At 37.9% G+C, this 22,079-nt stretch overlaps 2 protein-coding genes across 2 annotated transcripts; both read right to left on the reverse strand.

Annotated features, from left to right (window-relative positions):
- Window positions 1-2,359: 2,359 nt before the first annotated feature.
- Window positions 2,360-4,305, reverse strand: LOC138177098 (olfactory receptor 5B2-like). Its single transcript, XM_069108086.1, has one exon. The coding sequence runs from the start codon at window positions 3,308-3,310 to the stop codon at window positions 2,360-2,362; it is 951 nt and encodes a 316-aa protein (XP_068964187.1). The 5' UTR covers window positions 3,311-4,305.
- Window positions 4,306-13,128: 8,823 nt separating this feature from the next.
- On the reverse strand, window positions 13,129-14,085 carry LOC138177037 (olfactory receptor 5B2-like). The gene has a single exon (XM_069108018.1). The coding sequence runs from the start codon at window positions 14,083-14,085 to the stop codon at window positions 13,129-13,131; it is 957 nt and encodes a 318-aa protein (XP_068964119.1).
- Between the last annotated feature and the right edge of the window lie 7,994 nt (window positions 14,086-22,079).

Raw genomic sequence — 22,079 nt, forward strand, 5'->3', positions numbered from 1 at the left:
TCAATTCCTTAACTGTTTCTTCTATGGCAGAGACTCCAATAAATCTCCTCCATGCATGGTCCAGCAATCAAGATATTTTTTCTAAAATGTAACACCCAGGACAAAATAAAGCATTCAGATATGCTCTGAAAATGACAGAGGAGGTAAGTACCATCACCTTTCTCATTTGGGGCAAAAGATTTCATACTATTGACAGATATTATGTTAGTAGCCCACTAATACCAATTAAACTTTTTTTGAACTAATTATGCCTCATTTATATAGACTTAGTGCTACTCTGAGTCCGAAGTAATTTGAATTCCAAAAGGAAAATGTATGGAGTCAAAGTAGGGAAAGGAACACTAAAGTCCTACCAAAGGCCCTCATGCCTCACAAAAACTTGTGGGCTCAGATGGACCTTGTTTAATCCTGGAAAATGACTTGCAAAATGTTTTTTACTTCCTGTTAGCTTATTACTACTGGAAAAAATGTGATAAAGAGAAACTGAGACACAAATATCTGAGCACAGTCAATTTACCGGCAAGGCAAGCAATTGACAACAAAAATGTTCCTTGGTAGATGAAGATTCACCAACAGTCAGAGCAGTGGCTGGGTTATATAAGGCACCAGAAGCAATCCAGTGAAGCAAATTCCAAAAATCTGTGATCGGTCACACAGATAGGAAGGGTGGGTTTTGCTTGTCTTGTCTCAGGGAACATAACCTTTGGCAACAGACAAAACACAGAACTGTTTTGCATCTGAAAGTCTTATGGTGGATACAAATCTTATAACCAGGTTGACTCATTTCTGCCAATGGTCAGCAAAACTTAAAGATTTAAGTCTTTGTGGTTGAACTTAAGCCTAGAGGAACGTGGAAGTTACACTTTACAAATTTTGCTAATGAGACTTATACAATTAAATCTATGCTTGATACACAAATATTGGTTCCAGTGATTAGATACAATTGTCAATTAATAAATAAGCAACAAGAAAAAATAAAATGGACCATCGTTTGCAATTTCACATTACCCTCCGAATTGAGGTGTTCTGGAAAATCAACTTACATGCATAGCACATTCCTAAGTTTCTCCCACTATGGCCAAGATGCATCTCCAGCTCCTACTAAATCACTTAAGTTACCAAATACTGGACAGCCTTTATTTCCTCTCACAGAAAATCAAAAGATGTTAAAAACCCACAGTGGAGCCTTTATTCAGGACAAAAAGAAATAAAGTACCCCCAAAAAAACTAATTAGTTAGAAAGGTATTGATGCTGAGGTTGACATCAAGATACTACACTGACATTATCATTATACTACACTATACTACATTATACTACACTGACATTATAGTGACATTCTTCTTTCTCACAGGATCAAAGTTCTTTCCAGATCCGTAGGCCCACCCTGTGATTTGTATTTCTTTAAAACAGTCAGCTATACAGTAGGGTGGTTTGGGAACTAACACAAAGGGACTCACTAAGACATAGCTGAATTTCAAGTATGAGCAATTAGATAGAAGAAATCAGAAAAGGCTACAAATTTGGACATAATTCATTGTTTTGTGCATGATTTTTACTTTACACAATGATAAAGAAAATAATAAAGTGCATTAAATTTGAAGTATGTAAAGGACACATTTTTCACAGAGACCAGGGTCTTAAGTATTTCCCAGCATACCTCTGATTAGGAGCTGTTGAAAAAGCAATGCTATTAACGTCAAAGCTATATTTTCCAAGCAGCTCAGTGGCTTTGTTCTACAAGTACTATACTGTTCAAAATTTTGTTATAGACTTACTTCTTTCTAAAAGGATAATAGCTAGAATTGCTGTAGCAACATCTCTCTCTCTCTCTCTCTCTCTCTCTCTCTCTCTCTCTCTCTCTCTCCTTTATAAATATTTTTTGTGCTTTTTTTTTGGAGGGGGGAAGGCAGGACAATTGGGGAAGTGACTTGCCAAAGGTCATATGGCCAGTAAGTATTAAGTGTCTGAAGCTGGATTTGAACTCGGGTCCTCTTGACTCCAGGGCCAGTGCTCTCTCCCCCCCCCTCTCTCTCTCCCTCCCTCCATCCCTCTCCACACACATATATCATTCACTCATTCTACACAACCATCTTATAAGATAGGGCATACTATTAAGACCCATTAAATACAAGGAAACTGAGGCTGAAATTTTAAATGACTTGTCTAAGTCAAACAACATAAAAATATCTGAGACAGAATTTAAATTCAGGGCTTCCTTTATGCCACTTCTATTAAATTCCCTACTAAGTGATGCTGTCTCTGATTAAAAAATGGATAAAACTTCTCTGTGCATAAGAAAAATAGACTGACTGGGGGGCTGCATCCCAGAGCGGGCAAGAAATAGATTAGATTTTCTCTCTATGGATGATCTAATTGAAATTGTCTTCCTCTCACAGCTTTCATGAAAGCATTCTTGACATCTTTGTTCCTCAGACTATAAACTAAAGGATTCAACATGGGGATGACCATGGTGTAGAACACTGACACCATTTTGTCTATGTCCATTGAATGACTTGAGCTGGGTTGAAGGTACATGAAGATGATTGTCCCATAAAATATAGACACTGCTGTGAGATGGGAAGCACAGGTGGAGAAGGCTTTCTGGCGGCCTTCAGCAGAACGGATCTTCAGGATATTGATAAAGATTATTAAGTAAGAAGTAAAGATGACAAGAAATGGAAAAAAGACAGTGAATGACCCTAAGATAAAGAATACTAACTCAATGATGTGAATATCAGAGCAAGAGAGAACTAGGAGAGGTGGAATGTCACAGAAAAAGTGGTGGACAATGTTGGATCTACAAAAGGAAAGGTTAAATGTGTTTCCTATGACTATGGAGGAGGTCAGAAAGCCACAAATATGAGCACCACTGGCCAGATAGATACATACTGTTGAAGTTATGGTAGTGCTGTAATGTAGAGGCTTACAAACAGCTGCATGGCGATCATAGGCCATTGAGGCTAAGAGAAAACTTTCAGTAGTGGCAAAGGCCCCAACAAAGAACAACTGGGTAGCACAACCATTATAGGAGATGACCTTGTCCCCTGTGAGGAGCCCAACCATCACCTTGGGGGTAACAGCTGAGGAGTAGCCAAAATCCACCAAGGAGAGATTACTGAGGAAAAAGTACATGGGGGTGTGGAGGTAGGAATCCCAGGAGCTCAGAGCTGCTATCCCCAGGTTCCCTACCAGGGTGATGAGGTAGATAAAGGTGAACATGATGAAGAGAGGAACCTGAAGCCTTGGAGCATCTGTTAATCCAATGAGGATGAATTCATTCACTTCTGATATGTTCTCCATAGATGTCATTTGAAAATATCATTTATCTGCAACAAAAGAGTAACCATCAGAAAAATCCACTCTATGTAATGAATGACTCTAAGACTCAAACCATGATCAGAGACCTATCTTCTATGAGGGGAAGAAATAAAGAATTAAATGACAAAGAGCAACTAGTATTAGTCATAGCAATTACTTTATGTCCCCAAAATTCATTGATCCACTTTCTCATATAGACATAGACTTCCTCATGTATTACTTCCCACTTTTTCTTTTACAGTCTAGTACACACTTAACAATTCCCCAAATGGCATGTCCAGCTTTAGGAAAGGGAAATGCCTTATTCCCTGGTAAAACATCAGAATAAGATGGGGGATTGTTGCTGTTTTGGGTTGGAGACTGAGCCCTTTTCCTATGAATATGTGTAAAGTCAATCAGGAGCAGCTCTCCTGAGGACTGCTACTGTGAATAACTTTAAGAATCTATTTGCATAATATAGTGAACGGTCTATTTATTCAGCAATAAACTAAAGCAAAATATTCAAGAAACTAAAGCACACCATTCACAGTAATATAACATAACAACTTATTACTAAATTGTATTAAATAAAATACATCATTCAGTAAATCACAATCTCCTCAATCAATATAGAGTACTCAAATAAAGTCTTCTTTCATCTTGACCCAAAGCTAGCTTCTAATCATCCTTGAGCCAATCATCCTTAAGGAGTAGCAGAAAATACAAATATTATCCACCTCTAGGTCACAGTAAGTTACAATATCATCTGTTAGCACTGAGGACCCAAGTAAAGTATTCTTTCATCTCAACCTGAAGCTGGCTTCCAAACCCCAGGACTCCTTTTCCAGCGGTTGGCAGTTCTTAGCTCTTGCCTGGATTCACAGGTAGGCAGCTCTCCCAGATCTTCCCCGGATCCACCTGTCTCTTGCCTGGATTCACACACAAGCAACTCTCTGTTCTGCTTCTATATCTCAGCCCATGGGGACTATTCCACTCCAAGCCCTTCATAGTTTCTGTTTCTAGGAGGACAAACCTTAACTGAACTACAACGTTTATTTACACAATATTTACACCCACTGCTGTCACTATCATATCAATTCACTTTCTATCTGACAAAGTAACACAAACAAACGGACAAAGCTCCTATCTGAGAAATCAAACAGAAGTCAATGGTAAAGTTTCAGGATTTCTGTAAACAGCAGTGATGTCCTCTTCCTGAACTTCTGTATCAGCAGTGAAGTCCTCTTTCAGTGCTTTTGTATCAGCAGTCAAGTCCTCTTTCGGGCTTCCCTATCAGGAGGAAGGTCCTCTTTCAAAATACAGAATGTTTCATTCTGACAAAGTAACATCAACACAGACAGAACAGAAAGACAGAGTGTGGACATCACAAACATTCTCCCTTTCAGTTCTGCTTGGTCCCAGATCCTGCTCGAGTATATATCTGCTCCGCTCCTTCATGTTCCACCCTCCCTGTTCCACTTTTTTGGCAAGTTCTTCCCACCATGGCCCCCATGTGATGATATTAGACCTATTAAGGGCAACATAATGTATATTGTGTCCAAAAGACTTGACACAATCAAAGGCAAGGTTCAAAGGCACTTGAATAGCTGCAACAAGCAGCAAAGTACTACCTTGATTTCCATTAAGATATGCTTTACTCTGATGGAGAATGAGAGAAAAGAGGAAAAAAGGAGAAGAGGGAGGAATAAAATAAGAGGAAAATTAAAAGACAGAGAGAATGATGTAGAGGATCAAAGAAATTGGTTGAGATTTCACTGGAATCCTGCTTAGCTCTGGAATCATTGTGGCTGTAAGGTCTATATAATGGACAGAGGTCACAATTTTCTGAGAAGGACAGCTGCCAGTGAACACTAGTTGCCTTGTAGCCAGAGCTGTCTGTCAAAACCACAAAAAAGAATCACATAATGATGATTTCTAAATCGGTTTCCCTTACACAGTCTGTCCCTTTTTCAGTTTTACACCACTGCCAGTGTAGAAGCAGAAGGTGGCCACAAACAGGGGCACTGATTCCTTTCATTCATGTAGTTTACTAGGTCCTGGAAAATCACCGATCTTTGGCTTAACCTCCAAATTTGAACCAAATGCCTTTCCTGACCCACCTCATGTCCAGTGCCTCCACTCTTTTGATTAATTCTAATTCATGGATATAGTTTGTTTGTACAGTATTTTGCATAGTATTTAGAATTATGCTCTCCTTGAGGGCAGGGATTCTATATGACCTTTCTTTGTGTTCTTAGTGCTTAGCATGGTTGTGAGCACATAGTAGGCACTTAATACTTTTTTATTGGCTCCCTGATTAACCACTGGTAATCCTCCCTGTCAGAATTAAGCCAAGGTGGCCTTTGGGCATCACACAAATGCTCTAAGCATAGACAGAGATACTCCTAAAAAGTGCTTTGAAACCTCTAAACTTCTACATAAGTGTAATCTACTATTACATTAATTAGCAATGTTGGTATTGTATGTGTTATCTTTGACAAGTCCTCAAGGTCTTTTACTCCTAGGATACTATGGACCTCAGTTTCTTCACTGATAAAGAACAGATGTTAGAATAGATAACCTCAGAGATCCTGTCTATCTATAAATCCATGATTCGGTGATACTTTTAACCTGTATTAATTGGAAGTTTTCATTATTCTTCATAACACTATAGTAAAAGGATTGTTGTTTTAACGTGAGTAATGTGGGACTTGTAAGTAAGGACAAAAAAATAATTAAAACTTTATCTCATAGACCATTAGGAGAGTAGAAAATATCTATTTTAATTATTTAGGATAATAAGATTTTTCCTTTAACATAATAGGTACTGTATTAAATAGAATATGAACAACCAACCTAGAGTCAAGATTTATCATTATGTTTGTCTCCTACATGGTACCCTTGAGTCATTTTGGTAATCAATACTACTGAATCAAACAGGCGTTGATATAGTCTGTGACAATCTCACACATGTAGTAAAAGTTGTGTCTTCTTGAGTTCCTCTGTCTAAAGAGAGCACTTCTTGGTTTCCAGGGCAGATAAAGTCATTTATTTTTCACTAAGAAATGTGGAGGTGTGGGTAAATAGTATTTTGGAGAGAACATTTGATTAGGAGTCTGAAGACAGGCTCTAATCTTGCTTGGATCTTCATTAATTTCTTCTGTGATTTCACAGAAATTAGTCACTCCTTCTGAGCCTGTTTCCTCATTTGGAAAATGGGAATTCTATTCTTTGAGTATGGAAATCACATAGTGGATGTGAAGTGTATGCAAAGAAACTAGGGCTATAGATATGAGAGTCACCATGATTAACAAAAGTCATCATGCTTGGACATGATAATGGATGAGAGTTCTCTGAGAAGAACAGACACAAAAGAGGATAAAGCATTACTACAGTGTGATGTACTGGTGTGGCAATGTGATGTGGTGGAGAGAGAATTGTTTAATCATTAAATCAAGAACGTGTGGATTTAAATCCCACTTCAGACCTTTATTAACTATATGTCTGAACGAGTCATTTAAGTCACTCATTCTCAAATTACTTCTCTGTAAAAATGGAATAATAATAATGGTATTTATCTCTTGGGAGATTGAAATGAAAAAACCACTATAAAGCTCTTTGCAAAGCTCTAAGTCTGACATAATTGTGAGCTATTATCTTTGAGGGCAAGGATTACATCACTTAAATTTTATTAGTAGTCCCCTCTCTCAAGAACTGAATACAGGGCTCTGCACACAGTATCCCTTTAGGCACCATTTCTCAATTAAGTGCTCCTTAGCACTACAGGGACATCAGTCCTCAAATTGCTCCTTCAGTTACTTGAAGGATAATGACCCTGAGAAGCTGCACATAGAAGGCAATAGCTGGTGTTTATAGAACACTTGGGTGTTTCGACACAATTAACATTCATGAACTCATTTGAGCCCCAGCACAACCCAATGAGATAAACATAAGTGTAATTACCCACAGTTTATGGATAACAAAAAGGAAGAAGTAAAATGACTTACCTACGGGGAATGATTGAGACGGAGAAGGTTTGCATCCAAGCCTTCCTGCCTTCAGGCTCAGTGATGTTTCCACTCTACCATGTTGCTGTATACATAAGCACAGCATCCTTGGATTGGATGTTCTAGATCCTAGCTGACTTGCTATGGAGAAAGGTGGCCATGACTCCAAAGAGGAGAGTTAGCCAAAAACTTTATATTCAAGGTTTGGCCCTGACGTCCCAAGCCTAGGATATATGTGATCCTATTGGAAAACCTTTTCCACTAGTCTCTGGGGTTAAGAGTTCAAGGTTCCTATTGACAGAGAGATCAGCCCTGGTCATCATTGTGGCACTAATGGCATAGAGCTAGCAACACCCATCCCTACCCTCCATTCAGCTGAGCTTTAGGAAATACACATGCATACACATAGGAAACTCAATGAATGAATCAATGACTCAGGGAATTTGACCCATAAGCTGGTACTTCAGTGCTGAGCCCTATAGTCGAATGTTTCAATATCAGTAGCTGACATCAGGGATGAGGCCAATATTTTAAGCAGACCTGGGAAACCCTGAAGCTCTTGGGAGATGCTTCTCCCTCAAGACACCTGGCTGCTCTGCTGCCAACTTGTGAACAAAACAATCCATTAAATTCTGCTATGAATATGAGGTTAACGGTGACTATCCTTAGACACCATTTCCTCAAGGGGACTTTGTCATTCTTAGCATATTACCAAAGTGAAGAAGAAAAGTTACTGGCCAGGGACATTAATAAAAACTGGATTTTAGTCCTCATTATGTGACATTAGATAAATTACTGAACATCTCCAAGTCTCAGTTTATTCATCTTTGAAATGGGTATAATAATCTCAGAGCTCAATATAACCAAAATGTTTTGGTGAAGATCAAATATGATATTGAAGGTGAAAGGGATGTGGGATAGTGAAAAGATCTTCATAAAATGGGGTAGTGGAAAAGTCCCTGAACTGTGTTTCAAAGATCTGAGATGGAAGTAGAGGTCACTGTGAAACTATAGTCAGGTCACTTATCCTGGTTGAACCTTGATTTCCTCATTTGTGACATGCTAATAAACATAATTGTATGATCTAATTCTAAATATTATTGTGAGGATAGTAATTTGTAAATTATAAATGATGTTTTTATTAATATGCCATTTTTTCATCTACTCAAAGCTCCCAATTTATATATGTGTCCAAACTCCATCTCATTCTGTCCCACTCTGCTTGGTAGCTCTGATTTTCAAAGACACATGCCCTTAAAGTTCTAGTTCAATGGTTACTAGGGGAATCCTGAAGTACTCATTTGTCAAGGTTTAAGTAGAGCCTTTGAAAAGCTCCCTCCTGGTATTCTTGAGGATAAGATGGAGGAAAAGACAATAAAGTGCACAGGGTGACAGATAATAATAAATACTTGATAAATGACCATATAAGACAGATGTTATTATTATTTTCATTTTACAGTTGAAGAAACTGAGGCTGATAAAGTTTAAGTGACTTGGCCAGGGTCACACAGTTATTTAATGACTACTGTAGCATTCAAACTTCGGTCTCCTTGGATTCAATTCCAGATCTCTATTCTATATATGACTGAGCTGCTTCCTGAATCATAAATTCTTTCAAAGTAGGGACCATGGGTAGATCCAAGATGGTGGAGTAGAAGCAGGAAATTGCTTGAGCTCCTGCCCCAACCACCTCCAATACCTATAAAATATGACTCCAAACAAATTTTAGAGCTACAGAACCCACAAAGTGACAGAGAAAACAAATCTCCCACTGAAGCCACCTTGGCAGGCCAACAGGAAAGGTCCATCACACCGATAGGAGCTGAGTGCAGCTGTTCTTGCCCAGGGTGTCCAAAACCAGTGACCCAGACTGGCTGGAGCAGACTTGAGGAGAGTGAATCACCAGCAGCTGTTGTGGTTTTCAGACTTCTCAAACCATAAACACCAAAGAGAAATTAAAAGGTCAGTGAAGAACTCCGTTACAACTGGGTGGTAGAAAAGCATGGTGCAGTCCCTGCCCCTGGGGCAAAGGGTGGTGGAGTCATGGCAGCTGCAGCTGCTGACATGTGGCTGCCTCCAGAGTTCTTGGCCTATAAATTGTAGGGGGAACAAGCAACCATTCAGAAGGTAATCGCTCTTGCTTTGACCTGCTTGGAACTGGGTGTAAGGAACCCAGGAGTTCAGAATACATCCACAGGAAAAGATAAGAACTGAGCAGCAAAGCAGGGGCACTGAATGTGTTTCCTTGTTGCATCCCACAGTTTGGGACTCAGGGGGAGGATGGACTTGTGACTATGGTGGATGGAATGAAGTACCTTGGACCCCCAAGGACCCCACCTTGTTGGTTTTGTTGCCCAGCCCCCTCTCTGTACTTGGAAGCAGGGGCTGGAGCTGTGTGAGGGGAAGGACACTCCCTCCCCCCAAGAGAACTTTATTTGGACTCTTGTTTTGAATTGAGGTGATAATGCAATGTACTTTGTGTTTGTCTAAGGCCCAGCAGCCACTTTGGTAACTTTAGTTATGTATCTTAAAAATGTGACCTAAGAGATGTTTAATGCTAATTCAAAAGTAAATTGACTATGCTATGAGCATGAAAGATCTTGGGGCCGAATGTAATGGGAATGTAAATTTTTAAGATCTTCCCTGCCCCTAGGCTAAAGTGCACCTGGAGCCTGGGGCGGGAGGCTTGTTTTTCAGTAGATACTTTTTGATTGGGCAGTGAGTCAATGAGGTTGTTACATTCTCTGAGCCAGGAGAAGGCAATATAAGCCCTGATGTGTAGATTTGTTTTGGGGCTCACTTTGAGAAGCATTCTGTGATTTGATGAAACTCTGGGCTAGCCGTTGTCCAGAGCCCCCCGGCTTTGAAACCCAGATGTTGTTTGGTATGGATGTAATGGTTGGACAGATTGGAAAACTGTCTACTTGACCTGTTTCTGTCTTGATAATTCTGTCTGTATATTCTGAAGTTCAGGTTGCTGACCTCTTTCCCCTGAACTAGGTAAACGATACTTATTTGACTGATTAAAGTAAGCTTGTTAACCCATTTTGAGTTGCTTTCCTTTAACAAAGCAGATCCAAGAACCTGTGGTGGCAGCGACCCTGAGGACACTTGGGGTGCTTGCTGCTACACTGGGTCACTGTCTGGGTGATAGTCTTGGGGTGAGAAATGCCAGTGTGCCAGAGTGTGTGGTGGCTGTAGAGAGGGCACCCTCTTCGAATCTCTGAAAACATTTGTGAAAAACCCCAGTGAATTGGAACACAGCTCTCTCCACTCTCGAAGCAGAGCTCTACAATGGCAAAGGCATCAGAATTCAAGTGATTGGCTGGCAAGATGAGCAAGCAGAGGAAGCACAATCAGACTACAGAGTCCTTTTTGGGGACAAAAACAATCAAAACATGGAACCAGAAGAAGTCAAAAAAGGCAAAACTCCTGCATCAAAAGCTTCCAAGAAAAAATATGAATTGGTGACAGGCCATGGAGGAGCTCAAGAAGGACTTTGAAAGGATTTTTTAATAAGTTCCTTATGATTTCTTTTTCCTGTTTACCTTCTCATTCTTCTCTTGCTTCTTGTATTTGAAAGTCAAATTTTCTGGTCAGCTCTGGGTTTTTGTCAAGTATACTTGAAAGTCCTCTATTTCATTGAATGAACATATTTTCCCCTGAAGCATTATACTCAGTTTTGCTGGGTAAATGATTCTTGCTTTTAATCCTAGTTCCTTTGACCTTTGGAATATCATATTCTAAGCCCTCTGATCTGTTAATGTAGAAGCTGCTAGATCTTATGGTATCCTTATTGTGTTTCCACAATATCAAATTGTCCTTCCTGGCTGCTTGTAATATTTTCTCCTTGACCTGGGAACTCTGGAATTTGGCTACAATATTCCCAGGAGTTTTCTTTTTGGGATCTTTTTCAAGAGGAGATAGGGGAATTCTTTCCATTTCTATTTTGCCCTCTGGTTCTAGAATATCAGGGCAATTTTCCTTGAGAATTTCTCGAAGGATGATTTCTAGGCTCTTTTTTTTGATCATGGCTTTCAGATAGTCCAATAATTTTTAAATCATCTTTTCTGGATCTATTTTCCAGGTAAGTGGTTTTTTCCAATGAGATATTTCACATTACCTTCAATTTTTTCATTTGTTTGGATCTGTTTTATAGTATCTTGATTTCTCATAAAGTCATTAGCTTCCATTTGCTCCAATATAATTTTGAAAGAATTACTCTCTTCTGTGAGATTTTTAAATTCCTTTTCCATGGGGGCAATTTGACTTTTTAAGTCATTCTTCTGCTCATTTGGCTTTTTGGGCCTCTTTTGCCATTTGAGTTAGTCTATTTTTTAATGTGTTATTTTCTTCAATATTTTTTGGGTCTCCTCTCTCTCTCTCTCTCTCTCTCTCTCTCTCTCTCTCTCTTCCTCTCTCTCTTTCTCTCTCTCTCCCTCTTTCTCTCCCTCTCTTCCTCCCCACTCCCCCTCCATCTCTCTCCTTAGCTTATTACACCTGAATAGCATTGTTCCTGAAAAATAATACTTTTTATAGTTTGTTCCTAAATTTCTTCCAGTGTGGTCAAGATGGGTCTGCAGCTCTTATAAAATAATTCAAATTAGAAAATCCTGGTCAGCCTTTATTTCTTCCCATAGAAAAATCAAAACATGTAAAAACAAAATCTTATAAGGAACCCTTATTCAGACATGGAAACAGATAAAGAACCAATTAGCTAGGATGGTATTAATATTGAAATTGGTATCAGTACATTACATTGACATTACAATGATACACACCTCTCCTACAGGATCAAAGGTCTTTCTAGGTCATTAGGCCCATCTTGTGGCCTATATTCCTTCCTAACGGCAGCCATACTGCAGTGGTGTTCTGAAACCAACTCCAAGAGATAATTACACTGAGTATGAGCACCCAGACTGTAAAAATTAATAAATGCTACAAATCAAGACTTAATTTATTGTTTGTTTATGATCTATATATCAGAAAGTGATGAAGAAAATAACAGGTTAAATTTCAAAGTGTATTGTGTATACATTTTTTTTTTCTGAAGAACTGATTCTTAAGCATTTACCAACTCAATTCTGCATTAAGGGATGTGGAATAAGCAATACTATTAGCATTAAAGCTATATCTTTCGAACAGTTCAGGCTTTTTTTCTCAAAGTAATAAACTGTTCAGAAGTCATGTAACTGATCCCTGCTTTCTAAGAAAATCACTACAATTGCTGTCTTGAACTTGAGTGTGTGTGTGTGAGTGCGCGCATTCATGATCAGGCACACATCTAGGTGGTGATGTGGAGAGAGCACTGGGATTGGAGTGGGTTTGGAATCAAGAGGAATGATCTTCATGAATTCAAATAAAGCCTCAGTCACTTGCTAGCTGTATGACTCTGGGAAAGACCTTTAACCTTGTTTGCCTCAGTTCCTCTTCTGTGAAATGAGCTGGAGAAGGAAATGGAAAACTATTCCAGTATGTTTGCCAAAAAACAAACAAAGAACCCCAAAAGTGGGCCATGAAGAGCCAGACAGAACTGAACAAGAAAAAGAAGATAATAGGCACATATTATTCATTCCTTGTAACAATCCTATAAGAGGGGGACACTACTAAGGCCCCTTATTCATAAGGAAACTGAGATTGGGGCTGGAATCATAAAAGTGTCTAAGACAATATCAATTCAGGTCTCTCCTAACTCCAGATCTATGACACTTTCTGTTACATAGTATTGCCATTGTAAAAGTTTGGATTATACCTTTGTATGAAAAATGGGCTGAGTTGCGGGCTGGATCCCAGAGTGGGGAAGGTACATATTGGATTTTCTCTCTAAGGAAAAATATGGCCCAACTGAAGTTGTTGTCCCTTCACAGCTTTCCTAAAAGCATTCTTGACATCTTTGTTCCTCAGACTATAAACTAAAGGATTCAACATGGGGATGACCATGGTGTAGAACACTGAGACCATTTTGTCTATGTCCATGGAATGGTTTGAACTGGGTTGGAAGTACATGAACATGATCGTCCCATAGAATATGGACACTGCTGTGAGATGGGAAGCACAAGTGGAGAAGGCTTTCTGGCGGCCTTCAGCAGAATGGATATTTACAATGGCGATGAAGATTAACAAATAAGAAGTAAAGATGACAAGAAAGGGGAAAAAGGCAGTGAATGAGCCTAAGATAAAGAATACTAACTCAGTGATGTGAGTGTCAATACAAGAGAGAACTAAGAGAGGGGGAATATCACAAAAAAAGTGATGGACGATGTTGGACCTACAAAAGGAAAGGCTAAACATGTTTCCTATGACTATGGAGGAGGCCAGAAAGCCACATAAGTAAGCACCACTAGCCAGATGTACACATAGAGTTGATGTCATGGTGGTGGTATAATGTAGGGGCTTACACACAGCTACATGGCGATCATAAGCCATGGAAGCTAAGAGGAAACTTTCAGTAGTAACAAAAGCCCCAAAGAAGAAAAACTGTGTAGCACACCCATTGTAGGAGATGACCTTGTCCCCTTTGAGGAGCCCAGACATTACCTTGGGAGTAATAGCTGAGGAGTAGCCAAAATCCACCAGAGAAAGATTACTGAGGAAAAAGTACATGGGGGTATGGAGGTGGGAATCCCAGGAGATCAGAGCTACTATCCCCAGGTTCCCTACCAGGGTAATGAGGTAGATGAAGGTGAACATTATGAAGAGAGGAACCTGAAGCTCTGGGGCATCTGTTAATCCAGTGAGGATGAACTCATTCACTTTAGATCTGTTCTCCATAGACATCATATGACAGTGTTGTCATTCACCTACAACAAAAGAGTAAATATCAGAAAAAACTACTCTCCATGATGAAGGACTCCGAGACATAAAACATGGTTAGAGACTTATCTTCTGTGAGGTCTAGAAATTGGTAATTAAGGGACCAAGAACATCTAGGTAGTTATCATAGCAATTATTCTAGGTCCCCCAAAACTCATCCATTTTCTCATAGAATCTGTCATGTATTACTTCTCACTTTGTTTAATCTACTACAAATTTAACCACCCCCAAAGTAACATTTCCCTCTTCATGAAAGGGAAGTGCATTATTCTCTGGCAAAAATTAGTATAAGAGACGAGATTACTGTTGGTCATGGTTGTAGAAATAGATAATTTCTTAGGAATATGCTTCACTCTGATGAAGAAGAAAGAAAAGAAGAATAAAAGAGAAGAGGGAGAGACCAAATAAAATGAAAGCTAAAAATCCAAAGGGAGAGGATCAAAGAAGTTTGGCTAAGAATTCACTGGGATCCTGCTTAGTCCTAGAATCATTGTAACTTAAGAGTTATGCAATAGGCTGAAGTCACCAGTTCCTAAGTTGGAATAATTGCCAGTGGACACCAGTTGCATAGTTGTGAACATCATTCATCCAAAAGACCCCTGGTGGATCACTTAACTATAAATGCATGATTTCTAAATTCGTTTCCTTTACACAGTCTATCCTTTTCCTAATTCTTCACCACTGCCACTGTGAAAACAGAAGGCAATTGCAAATAGGGCTTTTTTTGTCCTTCCATTGATTATATAGTTTTTTGGGTCCCACAGAAATCACCAATTTTTAGGTTAGCTTCCTACAAGTTTGAGCTCATATCTCACCTACAGGAATCCTTTTTTGATCCATTGATTCAATTTCAGTGCCTTCAGTCTTTTGGTTATCTCTAAATTATTTGGAATATAGCTTGTGTGGGAAGTGATATTGGCATGTTATTTGTGTAGAGATTCTGGATTCCTTGATCACAAGGAATTTTAGCTTTCTTTGTATTCTCTCTGCTTGGCATGGGCTGGACAAATTATAGGCACTTAATAAATGCTTATTGACTCATCAGTTGGCTAGTGGTCACTTTCAATGTCTGAACTAAGCTAACTTGACCTTTAGGCATCAGACAACTACATTAGTAACACTTTTCGAGGCACCACTTTAAGCCTTTAGAGCTTGGAAGGACCTGCTACAGCTGTCCATCACTCAGTCTTAGAGTACTTACTTTCATCTTTACCACCATGAGTTATTAGATGTTTTTGTAGAAGTCATAGACTCCCACATACTAATTATACCAATTTGTATCTTTAAATATATATATATATGTGTGTGTGTGTGTGTGTGTGTGTGTGTGTATATCCCTATAGTCATCTATCTATTGATCTATTGATCAATCGATCTATCTATCAATACTAAACAGAAACAGTAAATTTCAAATCAATATGTTTCCTCTTAGACGTCATCTACTTCAGCTACATGTGACCAGGAGTCTCCTCTACAAGAGCCTGTTAAAAGGTATGAAAGACTAGAAAAGAGCTGATTAAGGAAGAAGAATGAAAGATAAGAGACATATAGATCTAATAGCATGTTGGGATCCCCAAGGAATTGTGCCTCACACAGAAGATGAATTAGAATCTCTAACATGTGAAAACAAATCTGGCTGCCAAGCTACCATTTAGAACTTGAGGGATGGGACTCAACTTGAATATGGTTCTGGAAAGGTTTTCCCTTATTTGAATGAAATAGGATAAGTTATAGTAGACTACTAAAACATTTTTTAACTGAAAAAATATACTGATAAATATACAGGATCCACAGTGGGAAAACATGTGGGAAAGCATTTATATTGTCAGTATATTACTGATGGGAGTCTTTAATTATGTGACCATATGCCAGAATGTTTTTTTCTAATTCTGTCTCTCAGTGCTTCTCTCTGTCTCTGTATCTCTGCCTCTCTGCATTTGTCTCTGTCTCTTCTTGGCTCTTTTTTACCCTTTTCTTTGTGTGTCTGTTTCTTCCATTGTCTCTTTCTATCTACATATCTTGCTAGCTCTTCAAAGGACAGCTATTTATTTCTTGAAGAAAATTATATTTTAGCACTTCAAAAGTGTGAAATGAAGGAACAAATATGAGAAAATTCTATCCTGCCTTGATTCTCATAAATCATGAGGAATTATTAGGTAGAATCAAAATAAGTAGAAATTTTACAAGAGTAGGGGGAAAGTAATTAAATCCTCCTATAGTTTGAAATAGATTAAAAAAAGAGAACTAGAATTATCAGACATGCACATTAAACTTGGGAAGAGTCAATTTCAGGCTAAAGAAAGGATAAAGGATAATTGTGTAAGGAATTTAAACTTGAAGGAAAAGAAAGATCTCAAGAATGAAATTTTGATGATACTGAAGGAAAAACTGACAATTAGATAAACTTGGATATGAAAATAAATTTACAGAAAAGAAAAAAAGGAAGAGTTAACCAAAGATGAATGGAAAAGCAGATGCTATTTTATAGTAATAGTGTCAGAGGAGTGTCAGGGCTTAGGATGAGCAGAGGGAAGCACAGAAAGATAAAGACTACCAAAAGGTGGCTGTTTCATTGAAAAATTGGGCATTTGGGAAAAGGATAATTAAATAAAGAACTGAACTGACTCTCAAGACTGAGATGAGGACAACTAATGACAAGCAGAGCTGCTTAGTTTATCTTTTGTTTCCATTTACTCTGCCAATATTTGGATTGAGAAGAACAGAACAAAGAAGAGTTGATACCAAAGTTAATAAGAATTAATACCTCTATTACTGGAGAGAAGCATTTATATGGCATCTATTATGTGTCAAACACTGAGCCAAGCTTCATAAGTATTATCTTATTTGATTCTCATATCACTTCTGTGAAGTAGGTTATGTTGTTATCCCCATTTTAAAGTTGAGGAAACAGAGGTTGGCTAGTGTTGAATGTCTTGCCCAGGGTTATACCTTAAGTTTTTGTTACTGGATTTGAACTCAGGACTTCCTGCCTCCAGTACCAGTGATCTCACCATTCTACCAAAGTTGTCCTTTTAAAGTTTGCAAAGTATTTTAAATAGATTGGATCATTTGATCCCCACAACAACCTTGTGACATGCATGGTTAACAAGAAAACCAATTTGGCCTTACACTTCATAAAGAGACACAGTATCCAGGTATACAGAGGTGGTCCTCTCTAGGCTATGTCTGGAGCAACATGTTCAGTTGTGGGGTCCACATTGATAGGCTAGAAATTCTCCAGAGGAGTTCAGCCAGGATGGAGAAGGACTTTGATATCTTGCCATATTGGAATTGGTGGAAGGAACTGAGGCTGTTTGGTGTGGAAAAGGCAAAAGATTGTTGTTGGGGATGGTGTTGGGATTAGTTATCTTCAAGTGTCTGCAAGATTGACATGTGGAGGAAGGATCTGGTTTGTTTTATTTATACAAAAAGGGAAGAATCAGGAGGAAAGCTTAGAAGGTAAGAAGAAATAAACTTAAGTTTGATGTAAGGAAAAGATTCCAAAAGTTTTACTCTTCAGAAGTGGAAGGGATTATTAACATGTGCTGGATTTCCCCTCACTTAAAGTCTTGAGGGGAGGATGAGCTGATTTCTTATTCAACTCAGACACAGACACACACATACATATATATGTATATGAACATACATATGCATGCATATATGCATCTATATATACATGTATATATATACATATATAGATATATATAGTAGATATAGATATTATGAGGTATGGAGACAGAGACAGAAAAGGTTTCTTTCTCATTTTGTAGAAAAATTTGCCTCCTAGCTCTTCTTATTGTCACTGTGACCACAGAGAAGTCACCTCACCGCAGAGCTTCAGCTCACTCATAAGTCAGAAAAGGATAAATGTAGTGGCGCCTACACCATAGCACTGCTCTGAGAATGGAAGGAGATGATTCTGTAAAGTGCTTTGGAAACCTTAAAGCTCTATAAAAGAGTTATCGACTGTTATTTGAATTAACGGTACTGCTACTATCAGTTTTATCTTTCACAAATCCGTTAACGACTTTTACTTCCAGGACATCACTGACCCCAGTTGGCTCATTGATAAAGAAAAGACATTGGGCTAGATGACCTCTGACAGCCTTTCCATCTCTGTGTCAATGATCCTATTACACTTTTGACCTGTATTCATTTTAAAGATATATCTATTAGTCTGCATAACACCACAGTGAAGAAGCTTTTATCCTAATGTGGTTAATGTGAAACAGATAGGTAAGGACAGAGTAAATAAATAAAACTTTATCTTATATACTTTTAGAGGAGTAGAAAAAAATCTACTTTTTCAACCAATGACAATGACTATTTTTCCTTTAACAAAATAGGAGCTATATTAAGTAGGAAACAACTAACTTAGATGGATATATAGTTTTGTATAATCTATCTTAGTATATCTTTGTATAATCTATCTTAGATAGATTAATAGTATTGTTTGTCTCATACGTGGCACCTGTACCATTTTTATAATTGATACTATTAAATTAAATATGGTTGCACATAGTCTATGAGCATTCTTTTCACTGATGTACTCAAGGATGGGTCCTCCTGAGTTCCCATGTTTAGAGAGAGCCCTTCTTAGTCACCAGGGCTGACGAAGTGATTTGTTTTCTACTGTGAAATGTCCATATGTTAGTGAATAGCACTGTCTTGGAAATATTATTAAATAGAAATCTGAAGACTTGGATTCTAATATTGTTTGGATATTCACTAATTTCTTCTTTGATTTCATGGAAGTTAATTAATCCTTTTACATCTCTGTCTGCTCATTTGGAAAATGGGAATAATATTTCTTAGGATATGGAGGTCACCCAGCATTTGTTAGGAAAATGTCAAGAATAAATGCTATTGACAAGAAACTTACCATGATCACTACAAGTTATTGGGCTTTTACATGATGATGAATGAGCAGGTGCTCGAATAACACAAAAACAAAGAAAAGAGGACAGAGGTAATACTATGCTACAAAGTACTAGGGTGGCGCTGTGGTCTAGTAGAAAACTGTGATCTTTGAGTTTAGAAGATGTGGACTTAAATCCCACCTCAGATGCTTAGTAATTGTATATGTCTGGACAAATCACTAAAGTCTATTAGCTCCAGATTACTTATATGTAAAAGGGGGAAGGACATAATAATTAATGTAATTATTTGACACAGTTTTGGGGAGATTCAAATGAGAAAATTGAAGCTCTTTCTAAGTGTTATAGAAATGTGAGCTACTATTACTCAGGGCAAGGAGTCTATCTCACCTAAATTTCTTATCAAATCCCTCCCTAAAGTTTTTACTACAGCACCTTTCACACAGTATACTTAATCTATATTATAAAATTAGGTGTTCATTTGGACTACACAATCACCCATCCCTCCAATGACTCTTTCAGTTACTAAAGGATGATGAGCTTGAAAAACTGTACGTAGTGGATAATAACAGGTGTTCATAGAGCCCTTGGACATCTGAACAAAATTTCCACAAATTATTTCATTTGAGCCCTAACACAGCCCTATGAAATAAGTACCACAAGACTAGTTATGCACAGTTTATGGATAAGGAAAATGGAAGTGAAGTGACTTACCCATAGGGAAAGTGAGTCACTGTCTGAGGTGCTGAAGGTTTCTCTGTGCAAGTCTCCCTACTTACACATCCAGCAATGTTTCCAGTATGCCATTTTGGTGTCTATAGTCTACTGCAGTCTTGGAATTGGATATCCTAGAACCTAGCTGGCTTGATTATGGAGAAAGGTAGCCAAGACTCCAAAAGCAGAGTTAGCCAAGAACATTATATTCAGGGTTTGACCTCAAAGTCCCAGGCCTAGGAAACATAGAATTGTATTGGAGAAACCCTTCACTAGTCATTGGGGGAAGATTTCAAAAGTTTCTAGGGACAGAGGCATCACTCCAGGTTAGCAATGCTCCCCTACCCTCCATTCAGCTCAGCCTCATTAAACAGAAAAGGAATTAGATGAGTGAGTGAATGAATAAGGGAATTTGATCCACCAACTCATTCCCCAGCACTGAGCCTTATAGTGGAATGTTTCAATGTCAATAGCTGATGGCATGGAAGAGAAAGGGACTTTATGTAGCCCTGGAAGCCCTGCAGCTCTTGGGACATGGTTCTACCTTGGAAATACTTGGCAGATACTTGCAAAACAAGCCATTAAATTCTGCTCTCACCATGGAGAAAAAACATTTTCTCATGGGTACTTTGTCATTCTTAACTTCTTATTAGCAAAATGAGGTAAAAAGGGACTTGGGCAAGACCATTGACGAAACTGGCTTCTAGTGTTGCTTCTACCATCTCTAAGGTGGCATTGGTTAAGTCATGGAACATCTACAAGTCTTAGTTTATTCTTCTTTGAAATGGGTGAAATATCAGACCTGAAAGCAATCAAAAAGTTTTGGTAAAGATCAAATGTGATATTGAACAAGAAAGAGATGTAAGTTATTGAAAAGCTCTCTACAAAAAGAGGCAGTGAAAAAAAATCACTGAACTTGGTGTTAGAAGATCTGGAATGAAATTGGATATCAATGTAAAACATTAGACATCGGGGGTAAAATGAGTGAGTAAAGCGCCGGCCTGGAGTCAGGAAGACCAGAGTTCGGTTCCGGCCTCAGACACTTAACACCCCCACAAAAAGACTAGCTGTGTAACCTTGGGCAAGTTACTTAACCCCAATTCCCTTCAAAAAGCAAAACAAAAACAAAACAACCAAAAAAAAAACATTAGACATCACTTATCCCAGATGAACCTTGATTTCCTCATTTGTCACACACAAATAAGCTTATTTCCATACTCTAATTCTCATGATCATTATCAGGATGGTAATTTATAAATTATAAATGATATTCTTATTCTGAATATCATTGCTATTCTTTTAATATATCTACTCAGAGCTCCCAATTTGCCTGTTTCCCCAAACTTTATTGATCTCATCCTTCTCTGCTTCTTAGCTCTGTGGACACATACACTTAAAATTCTAGTTCAATGGTAACTAGGGGAATCTTATAGTAATCATTTTCAAGTTTTAAGTAGAGCCTCTGACAAGCTTTCTCCAGCTATTCTTGAGGACAAGATATAGAGAAAAACAATAACTTTTGCCAAAAAATACTCTTAAGAAAATGCATCTTATTCATTTATAATTGAAACATTTTAATTTTATTCTGCATATAATTCTAAATAAAACTCTAAGCACAAATTTATAGAATTCTAATTAATAATTACAAATGTTTTATGTGGCATATTCTGGAAGCATTAAAAAAGGTAATTTGGAGGAACTCAAATATTTACTCTTATCTGTCAGATGTCCTCATAATTTTCTTTGTTCAATTCATTTTGTTGAATAGAAATAACATTTTAATAAATTAAGTGACGAACACATGAAGAATAAAGGGAAGAGATCATATTATACTACTAATACATTGAGGTAGTCTAGCATAGCAAAGAGTGTTCTGATCTTGGAGTTGGGGAGATCTAGATTTAAAATTCTACTTCAGATACAATAATTGTGCATTTATTAATCACTGTAGGATAAGAGCTATGTTAAGTGTTAGGGATATAAAACACTAAAACTCTAAAAAATGATACAAAAAAGGCAATAAGATATTTTGTCACATCTTCAGATGACTCATATCTGAGAACATTAGCTATTGTTTTGAGGGAATGGTAGATTTAGGATCCAAAAAGTTTTCAATAGAGTAGAAAGTTGGGTCAGACTCGGTGAGATAAAAATAACCAGATAAGTATAAATTTCTACACTTGAATACAAAATATCGCCTCCTTCAACATAATGGGGAGGTATTCAACAGTGGTTATTTTTAATGGACATCATCTATCCCTTCATACTTGATTTCATTGGTATTATACAAAAAGTCTGACAATTTATATATTTTTAAATATCCTACTATTTTGCCAATATTATTGTTTTATTGATTTTAGATGGTTTTTA

The sequence above is a fragment of the Petaurus breviceps genome, unplaced genomic scaffold, assembly GCF_028583685.1.
Source record: "Petaurus breviceps papuanus isolate PSGF00001 unplaced genomic scaffold, PetGlider_PUasm1.0 90330, whole genome shotgun sequence".
Lineage (NCBI taxonomy): Eukaryota > Metazoa > Chordata > Mammalia > Diprotodontia > Petauridae > Petaurus > Petaurus breviceps.

Bases quoted from the DNA above. Each gene is read 5' to 3' on its own strand.
- LOC138177098 (XM_069108086.1), bottom strand. From the start codon at position 3,310: ATGACATCTATGGAGAACATATCAGAAGTGAATGAATTCATCCTCATT.
- LOC138177037 (XM_069108018.1), bottom strand. From the start codon at position 14,085: ATGATGTCTATGGAGAACAGATCTAAAGTGAATGAGTTCATCCTCACT.